This window comes from Artemia franciscana, chromosome 5 (assembly GCF_032884065.1).
Source record: "Artemia franciscana chromosome 5, ASM3288406v1, whole genome shotgun sequence".
Taxonomy (NCBI): domain Eukaryota; kingdom Metazoa; phylum Arthropoda; class Branchiopoda; order Anostraca; family Artemiidae; genus Artemia; species Artemia franciscana.
The window spans coordinates 20,696,901-20,707,819 of NC_088867.1; the positions used below are offsets into that span (position 1 = coordinate 20,696,901).

General features: G+C 39.2%; 1 protein-coding gene across 1 annotated transcript in view; it reads right to left on the reverse strand.

The window, feature by feature from the left end:
* Positions 1 to 627: 627 nt before the first annotated feature.
* LOC136027694 (sodium-coupled monocarboxylate transporter 1-like) overlaps positions 628 to 10,919 on the reverse strand; it is a 30,757-nt gene continuing 20,465 nt past the window's right edge. The window contains exon 7 of the mRNA XM_065705143.1: positions 628 to 708. Within this exon, the coding sequence (XP_065561215.1) occupies positions 628 to 708 (81 nt within the window). The remainder of the gene's footprint in view (positions 709 to 10,919) is intronic.

A 10,919-nucleotide genomic window follows, 5' to 3' on the forward strand; every position in this document is an offset into this window, starting at 1 on the left:
GACCATCTGGGTGGCAAAAGGGAGAGGAAAAATTAGAAAAAATTAGGTATTTATAACTTACGAGTGGGTGATCGGATCTTAATGAATTTTGATATTTAGAAGGACTTTGTGACTCAGAGCTCTTATTTTAAATCTTGACCGGCATTAAGCCTCTTATTTTCCTTTTTAAATCAATCCATTGATTTATAGAATTTTGCTAGAGCTCATACCATATGATCTCTTGGCTCTTAGCTCTTCTTGCCTCGTCACAAGTGCCATATGAGCTCTTAGCTCTTGTTTTTTTAGTTTTTAGTTTTTAACCTTTTTTTTTAGTTCTTTTTAGTTATACCTCATGATTCTAATGATTGCTCTTGAGCTTTGTTGATGGTGATTGCTAATTGAACATTCCCTGTGTCCCCGTGGTCATTTATATATTTTAGTTTTTTCTTTTTAGTTTTTTTTTGTAGTTTTTACCTTTTTTAGTTTTTTCTTCTTTTGTATTAATGCTAAAGCCAAGATTCGAACCTGGAACCTCTCGGACCTAGAACCTGGAACATAACGCTTTACCAGCTCAGCTACTTTGGGCTTGGATTCGGGCTTTTGACCTTTTTTTAGTTTTTTAGCTTTTTTAGTTTTTTTTTGTAGTTTTTACCTAGCTAAGGTTTGAACCTGGAACTTCTCGGACCTAGAACCTGGAACATAACGTGTTACCAACTCAGCTACTTCAGCCTTGAATACATCCGTTTTTGAATTGGTATATGATGAAATAATTCAGACATATGCAGACAGACAGACAGACAACTTATTTATATATATATATATATATATATATATATATATATATAAATATATATATATAAAAATAAGTTGTCTGTCTGTGGATCTGTGGATCAGGTGACGTCATGATTCTGTGTCGGCTGACGTCATGAAATTAGTTGTCAGGTGACGTCATGTTTTTGTGTCGGCTGACGTCGTGAAATTTGTTGTCGTCATTTTTGCTTTGACGGTGACGTCATTCAAGTTATGTAAGACATATGTTCACGTAGAAATCTATTAATGTTTAAGTTTACAATGACTGATGAAGATGCTCGAAGAGTCTATGCCAAAAAACTTGCTGCTGATAGAGAAAGTCAGAAAAGAAAGCGTGCCGAGGAACTACCAGAGCAACGCGAAAGCAGACTTGCTGCTAAAAGAGAAAGTGAAAAAAGAAGGCGTGCCGAGGAATCAAAAGAACAGCAGGGAAACAGGCTTGAGGCTGATAGAGAAAGAAAGAACAGAAAGCATGCCGAGGAACTACCAGAGCAACGCCAAAGCAGACTTGCTGCTAAAAGAGAATGTGAAAAAAGAAGGCGTGCCAAGGAATTACAAGAACAGCAAGAAATCAGGCTTGCTGCTGATAGAGAAAGTAAGAAAAGAAAGCGTGCCGAGGAATCACAAGAACAGCAAGAAATCAGGCTTGCTGCTGATAGAGAAAGTAAGAAAAGAAAGCGTGCCGAGGAATCAGAGCAACCTGAAAGTTATCGCCTGGCATTCAGGTACAACCCAGTCGATGATTATAGCTTGAGTAGATGTGTTCAAATCGGGACAATGTCTAAAATTTGTCCCTATTGCAAGGCCTTGAAATTCAATGGTGAAACAATGGGAATGTGTTGCGCCTCAGGAAAAGTTAAACTTCCTCTATTGGCTGCACCACCAGAGCCATTGAAGACTTTCCTTACTGGAACTACGTCAGAATCTAAGCGTTTTTTGTCAAAAATCAGACAATACAACTCATGTTTCCAAATGACGTCGTTTGGAGCCCAAATCGAAAATCCAGATCAATTTATGTCTACTTTCAAAGTAAAAGGGCAAATTTATCATAAAGCAGGGTCCCTTCTACCATTCTCAGGCGAGAATCATAAATTTTTACAATTGTACTTCATCAGTGATAGAAATTCTGAATTGAATGCACGTTGCGAAATTTCTCCCAACGTTGAAAGGACGGCTATCACTTTAATATTAAATTGATGAATCCAGCCACTAACAAAGAAATGAATAAGAAATGCAGTGCAATGCATTATTATTCCTATAGACTAATGATTCGGCAGGATGAAGAAAATTATATTTTAAAATGCCGTGAATTGTTTCACCAATTCGTCGTGGATATGTATGCTAAAATTGAATCAGAACGTTTGCTATATATCCCCCTGAATCAGACCAAGCTCCGCTCTGAACAATACATTCATTTGCGAGATGCAGTTATAAATGACGGTAATACCACAAACGTTGGAAGATTAACAATTTTACCTTCGTCATATGCTGGCAGTCCCCGTCATATGCATGAATATGCTCAAGATGCTATTGCGTATGTTCGTCTCTATGGTCGTCCAGATTTATTTATTACATTTACATGTAATCAATCTTGGGACGAGATACTGCAGCTTTTACTTCAAGGACAATCGGCGGTTCATAGGCATGACATTACGGCACGTGTCTTCCGGCAAAAGTTGAAATCACTGATAAACTACCTTGTAAAACATGAAGTGTTTGGGTCAGTGCGATGCTGGATGTACTCAGTGGAATGGCAAAAACGAGGTTTGCCACACGCACATATACTAATCTGGCTACATAAAAAAATTACTTCGAACGAAATTGATGATGTGATTTCCGCTGAAATACCTGATAAAAATGTCGATAAGGGGTTACATGATATTATTGTAAAAAATATGATACATGGACCTTGCGGTGCACTGAACGAAAATTCACCATGCATGGCCAAAGGAAGGTGCACAAAGCAATATCCTCGACTTTTAGTACCCAAAACAATTACTGGCAATGGTGGTTACCCACAATATAGAAGAAGATCTACTGAAGATGGCGGTAAAACAGCAATAATAAAGAAGCGTAACGGTACCACCATCGAAGTAGATAACCAGTGGGTTGTTCCATGTTCCCCATTATTATCAAAAACATTTAATGCACACATAAACGTTGAATACTGTAACTCCGTAAAGGCAATCAAATACATATGTAAATACGTCAACAAAGGCAGTGACATGGCAGTTTTTGGCTTGCAGTCCGAAATCAAAGATTTCGATGAAATCGTAGAATATCAGGCTGGAAGATACATAAGCAGTAATGAAGCTGTTTGGCGAATTCTTTCATTTCCGATACATGAACGTAGTCCAGCTGTTGTTCACTTAGCGGTACATTTACAGAATGGTCAACGTGTTTATTTCACGGAAACCAACGTGCAACAAAGAGTCCTGAATCCACCGGATACAACATTAACAGCTTTTTTTTCGCTTTGCAAAAATGATTCTTTTGCAAAAAAACTGCTGTATACTGAAGTGCCTTCGTATTACACGTGGAATACTAAAAATAAAGTAGTTGAACGTCGAAAACAGGGTAAGTCAGTCGACGGCCAACCTACCATCTTCAAAGATACCACGATAGGAAGACTCTACACCGTTCACCCCAATCAACATGAATGCTTCTTTCTACGCCTGCTTTGGTGAATGTACCCGGTCCGACATCCTTTGAGTATTTGAGGACTGTAAATGGTACTATACATGACACTTACCGTAGTGCATGCCAAGCTCTGAATTTATTGGAGAATGACCAACACTGGGATAACTGCATCAATGACGCGTGCGAAACGTCAACCCCAAGTCAAATTCGTACATTGTTTGGCATCATTTTAACAACTTGCTCTCCATCAGCTCCTACAGAGTTATGGGAAAAATATAAGTCAAAAATGTCCGAAGATATACTTCATCGAAAACAGTTAGAGACGTCAGATATGACTTTTGATTTTACATCAGAAATTTATAACTACACTTTAGTTGTTATAGAAGATTTGTGCGTAAGTATGGCAAACAAACCTCTTCAGGATTTGAGAATGCCTTCACCTAACCGTATCGCTGCTGTTTCGACATGTGTAGAATTGGATCGTGAACAAAGTTACAGTACGAGTGATCTATTGTCGTAAGTACAAAGTAACATTTCCAAGTTAACGTCGGAACAAAAAGACATTTATGATACGATAATGCATTCTGTCGATAACAACGTTGGAGAAATTTTCTTTTTGGATGCGCCAGGAGGTACTGGTAAAACGTTTGTGATAAAACTGATTCTGGCATCAATTCGATCAAAAAATGATATAGCGTTGGCAATTGCGTCGTCCGGAATAGCCGCAACATTGCTGCCTGGTGGAAGAACTGCTCATTCCGCTTTGAAATTGCCTCTGAACTTGCATTCTACAGAAACTCCCACGTGCAATATTTCCAAATCATCTGGGATGGGTAAAGTATTGCAGCAATGCAAACTTATTATTTGGGATGAGTGCACAATGGCACACAAAAAATCGCTCGAGGCTCTGGATCAATGCTTGAAAGATTTGCGAGGGAAGTCGAAACCCTTTGGCAGCACCTTAATATTGCTTGCGGGAGATTTCAGGCAAACATTACCTATAATACCTAGATCAACTCCTGCAGACGAAATGAATGCTTGCCTGAAAAATTCTAATTTATGGGCACACGTAAAAACATTAAAATTAACTACAAATATGCGTGTCCGATTGCAAAACGATGACTCTGGTCAAACATTTTCAGATCAATTGCTGGCAATGGGAAACGGAAAGCTCCCAGTAGACTCAATTTCAGGACGTATACAACTACCTGCTGATTTCTGTAATTTAGTGACGTCCAAAAATGAATTGATTGAAAAAGTATTTCCGAATATTCTAAAAAATTATAAAAATAATAAATGGCTAAGTGAAAGAGCGATTCTCGCACCCAAAAATATAGACGTCCACGAAATCAACAATATTGTTTTGACCAAGATTCAAGACCAGGCAGTCCTTTACAAGTCAGTCGACACAGTTTTGGAACCAAATGAAGCGGTTAATTATCCATCTGAATTTTTAAATTCCATAGATCTTTCAGGGTTTCCACCACACGTGCTACAACTAAAAATAGGCGTACCAATAATACTTTTAAGAAATGTAAACCCACCAAAGCTTTGCAATGGCACTCGACTTGCCGTAAAAAAAACAATGGAAAACCTAATAGAGGCCACAACCTTGACAGGGCCTTTTGAGGGTGAGGCTGTTCTTATTCCTCGCATTCCCATGATTCCAACGTATCTGCCTTTTCAATTTAAAAGATTGCAATTCCCAATTCGATTAGCATTTGCAATCACCATTAACAAAGCTCAAGGTCAATCATTAGAAAAATGTGGTATTGATCTTAATACTGATTGTTTTTCCCATGGACAATTGTACGCTGCATGTTCGAGGGTCGGTAAACCTGACAATCTATTTATATGCAGCGACAATTGGACAGCGAAGAATGTTGTATATTCGCAAGTTTTACGCAATTAATTTGTATTTTGGAACCAAATGAAGCGGTTAATTATCCATCTGAATTTTTAAATTCCATAGATCCTTCAGGGTTTCCACCACACGTGCTACAACTAAAAATAGGCATACCAATAATACTTTTAAGAAATATCAACCCACCAAAGCTTTGCAATGGCACGCGACTTGCCGTAAAAAAAAAACAATGGAAAACCTAATAGAGGCCACAATCTTGACAGGGCCTTATGAGGGTGAGGCTGTTCTTATTCCTCGCATTCCCATGATTCCAACGGATCTGCTTTTTCAATTTAAAAGATTGCAATTCCCAATTCGATTAGCATTTGCAACCACCATCAACAAAGCTCAAGGGCAATCACTAGAAAAATGCGGTATAGATCTTAATACAGATTGCTTTACCAATGTACAATTGTATGTTGCATCTTTGAGGGTCGGTAAACCTGACAATCTATTTATACGCACAGACAATGGGACAGCGAAGACTGTTGTATATTCACAAGTTTTACGTAGTTAATTTGTATTGTATCTATCTATCTATATAAAAACGAGTTGTGTGTATGCATGTTTGTTTGTTTGTAAAAAGAGCGTTTGCATATGACGTCGTTATTAGTACATACGGCTTTGTATATGGACAGACAATGGGAAAGCCAAGAATGTTGTATATTCGCAATTTTTACGTAGTTTGAAACACATATATAAATCTATCTATATTCACAGGTGGGACACAGGGACACAACTACAATGGCGCGTAACTAATATGGCGCGTAACGACTTACGCGCGCGGGGGGGCGCGAAGCGCCCCACCAACTAGGTGTTGGGGTGGCGCGAAGCGCCACCCCAACAGCTAGTATATATATATATATACTAGCTGTTGGGGTGGCGCTTCGCGCCACCCCAACACCTAGTTGGTGGGGGCGCTTCGCGCCCCCCCAAGCCCCCCTGCGCGCGTAAGTCGTTACGCGCCATAATAGTTACGCGCCATTGTAGTTGTGTCCCTATGTCCCACCTGTGAATATAGATAGATATATATCTATATATATAAAAATAAGTTGTCTGTCTGTGGATGTGTGGATGGATGTGTCAGGTGACGTCATGTTTCGGCTGACGTCATGAAATTAGTTGCCGTCATTTTTGCTTTGAAGGTGACGTCATTCAAGTTATATAAGACATATGTTCGCCGTCATGTTTCGGCTGACGTCATGAAATTAGCTGCCATCATTTTTGCTTTGAAGGCATCATTTTTGCTTTGAAGGCGTGACGTCATTCAAGTTATATAAGACGGATGTTCGTGTAGAATTCTATTAATGCTTAAGTTTATAATGACTGATGAAGATGCTCAAAGAGTCTATGCCAGAAAACTTGCTGGTGATAGAGAAAGTCAGAAAAGAAAGCGTGCCGAGGAACTACCAGAGCAACGCGAAAGCAGACTTGCTGCTAAAAGAGAAAGTGAAAAAAGAAAGCATGCCGAGGAACTACCAGAACAACGCAGAAGCAGACTTGCTGCTAAAAGAGAATGTGAAAAAAGAAAGCATGCCGAGGAACTACCAGAGCAACGCAGAAGCAGACTTGCTGCTAAAAGAGAATGTGAAAAAAGAAAGCATGCCGAGGAACTACCAGAGCAACGCGAAAGCAGACTTGCTGCTAAAAGAGAAAGTGAAAAAAGAAAGCATGCCGAGGAACTACCAGAGCAACGCAGAAGCAGACTTGCTGCTAAAAGAGAATGTGAAAAAAGAAAGCATGCCGAGGAACTACCAGAGCAACGCAGAAGCAGACTTGCTGCTAAAAGAGAAAGTGAAAAAAGAAAGCATGCCGAGGAACTACCAGAGCAACGCAGAAGCAGACTTGCTGCTAAAACAGAATGTGAAAAAAGAAGGCGGGCCGAGGAATTACAAGAACAGCAAGAAATCAGGCTTGCTGCTGATAGAGAAAGTAAGAAAAGAAAGCGTGCCGAGGAATCAAAAGACCAGCAGGAAATCAGGCTTGCTGCTGATAGAGAAAGTAAGAAAAGAAAGCGTGCCGAGGAATCAGAGCAATCTGAAAGTTATCGCCTGGCATTCAGGTACAACCCAGTCGATGATTATAGCTTGAGTAGCTGTGTTCAAATCGGGACAATGTCCAAAATTTGTCCCTATTGCAAGGCCTTGAAATTCAATGGTGAAACAATGGGAATGTGTTGCGCCTCAGGAAAAGTTAAACTTCCTCTATTGGCTGCACCACCAGAGCCATTGAAGACTTTCCTTACTGGAACTACGTCAGAATCTAAGCGTTTTTTGTCAAAAATCAGACAATACAACTCATGTTTCCAAATGACGTCGTTTGGAGCCCAAATCGAAAATCCAGATCAATTTATGTCTACTTTTAAAGTAAAAGGGCAAATTTATCATAAAGCAGGGTCCCTTCTACCATTATTAGGCGAGAATCATAAATTTTTACAATTGTACTTCATCAGTGATAGAAATTCTGAATTGAATGCACGTTGCGAAATTTCTCCCAACGTTGAAAGGACAATCGTTTCCCAATTGCAACATCTTTTCCACGAAAATAATAATTTAGTGCGTCTGTTCAAAACAGCCATCGATTTGATGCCTACTGATACTCATAAAATTGTTATTTCCGCTGACAAAACGCCTCCTGGCCAACATGTGCGTAGATACAATGCTCCGACTATCGACGAAGTGGCAATCGTTATGGTCGGTGATCAGTTTTTACCTCGAGATATTATTCTACATAAGCGAAACGCCCAGTTGTTAAGAATTGCTGAAACTCATCGATGCTACGATGCCCTACAATATCCTATCATTTTTTGGGATGGAGCCGACGGCTATCACTTTAATATTAAATTGATGAATCCAGCCACTAACAAAGAAATGAATAAGAAATGCAGTGCAATGCATTATTATTCCTATAGACTAATGATTCGGCAGGATGAAGAAAATTATATTTTAAAATGCCGTGAATTGTTTCACCAATTTGTCGTGGATATGTATGCAAAAATTGAATCAGAACGTTTGCTATATATCCGCCTGAATCAGACCAAGCTCCGCTCTGAACAATACATTCATTTGCGAGATGCAGTTATAAATGACGGTAATACCACAAACGTTGGAAGATTAACAATTTTACCTTCGTCATATGCTGGCAGTCCACGTCATATGCATGAATATGCTCAAGATGCTATTGCGTATGTTCGTCTCTATGGTCGTCCAGATTTATTTATTACATTTACATGTAATCAATCTTGGGACGAGATACTGCAGCTTTTACTTCAAGGACAATCGGCGGTTCATAGGCATGACATTACGGCACGTGTCTTCCGGCAAAAGTTGAAATCACTGATAAACTACCTTGTAAAACATGAAGTGTTTGGGTCAGTGCGATGCTGGATGTACTCAGTGGAATGGCAAAAACGAGGTTTGCCACACGCACATATACTAATCTGGCTACATAAAAAAATTACTTCAAACGAAATTGATGATGTGATTTCCGCTGAAATACCTGATAAAAATGTCGATAAGGGGTTACATGATATTATTGTAAAAAATATGATACATGGACCTTGCGGTGCACTGAACGAAAATTCACCATGCATGGCCAAAGGAAGGTGCACAAAGCAATATCCTCGACTTTTAGTACCCACAACAATTACTGGCAATGATGGTTACCCACAATATAGAAGAAGATCTACTGAAGATGGCGGTAAAACAGCAATAATAAAGAAGCGTAACGGTACCACCATCGAAGTAGATAACCAGTGGGTTGTTCCATATTCCCCTTTATTATCCAAAACATTTAATGCACATATAAACGTTGAATACTGTAACTCCGTAAAGGCAATAAAATATATATGTAAATACGTCAACAAAGGCAGTGACATGGCAGTTTTTGGCTTGCAGTCCGAAATCAAAGATTTCGATGAAATCGTAGAATATCAGGCTGGAAGATACATAAGCAGTAATGAAGCTGTTTGGCGAATTCTTTCATTTCCGATACATGAACGTAGTCCAGCTGTTGTTCACTTAGCGGTACATTTACAGAATGGTCAACGTGTTTATTTCACGGAAACCAACGTGCAACAAAGAGTCCTGAATCCACCGGATACAACATTAACAGCTTTTTTTTCGCTTTGCAAAAATGATTCTTTTGCGAAAAAACTGCTGTATACTGAAGTGCCTTCGTATTACACGTGGAATACTAAAAATAAAGTATTTGAACGTCGAAAACAGGGTAAGTCAGTCGACGGCCAACCTACCATCTTCAAAGATACCACGATAGGAAGACTCTACACCGTTCACCCCAATCAACATGAATGCTTCTTTCTACGCCTGCTTTTGGTGAATGTACCCGGTCCGACATCCTTTGAGTATTTGAGGACTGTAAATGGTACTATACATGACACTTACCGTAGTGCATGCCAAGCTCTGAATTTATTGGAGAATGACCAACACTGGGATAACTGCATCAATGACGCGTGCGAAACGTCAACCCCAAGTCAAATTCGTGCATTGTTTGGCATCATTTTAACAACTTGCTCTCCATCAGCTCCTACAGAGTTATGGGAAAAATATAAGTCAAAAATGTCCGAAGATATACTTCATCGAAAACAGTTAGAGACGTCAGACATGACTTTTGATTTTACACCAGAAATTTATAACTACACTTTAGTTGTTATAGAAGATATTTGCATAAGTATGGCAAACAAACCTCTTCAGGGTTTGGGAATGCCTTCACCTAACCGTATCGCTGCTGTTTCGACATGTGTAGAATTGGATCGTGAACAAAGTTACAGTACGAGTGATCTATTGTCGTATGTACAAAATAACATTTCCAAGTTAACGTCGGAACAAAAAGACATTTATGATACGATAATGCATTGTGTCGATAACAACGTTGGAGAAATTTTCTTTTTGGATGCGCCAGGAGGTACTGGTAAAACGTTTGTGATAAAACTGATTCTGGCATCAATTCGATCTAAAAATGATATAGCGTTGGCAATTGCGTCGTCCGGAATAGCCGCAACATTGCTGCCTGGTGGAAGAACTGCTCATTCCGCTTTGAAATTGCCTCTGAACTTGCATTCTACAGAAACTCCCACGTGCAATATTTCCAAATCATCTGGGATGGGTAAAGTATTGCAGCAATGCAAACTTATTATTTGGGATGAGTGCACAATGGCACACAAAAAATCGCTCGAGGCTCTGGATCAATGCTTGAAAGATTTAAGAGGGAATTCGAAACCCTTTGGCAGCACATTAATATTGCTTGCAGGAGATTTCAGGCAAACATTACCTATAATACCTAGATCAACTCCTGCAGACGAAATGAATGCTTGCCTGAAAAATTCTAATTTATGGGCACACGTAAAAACATTAAAATTAACTACAAATATGCGTGTCCGATTGCAAAACGATGACTCTGGTCAAACATTTTCAGATCAATTGCTAGCAATGGGAAACGGAAAGCTCCCAGTAGACTCAATTTCAGGACGTATACAACTACCTGCTGATTTCTGTAATTTAGTGACGTCCAAAAATGAATTGATTGAAAATATATTTCCGAATATTCTAAAAAATTATAAAAATAATAA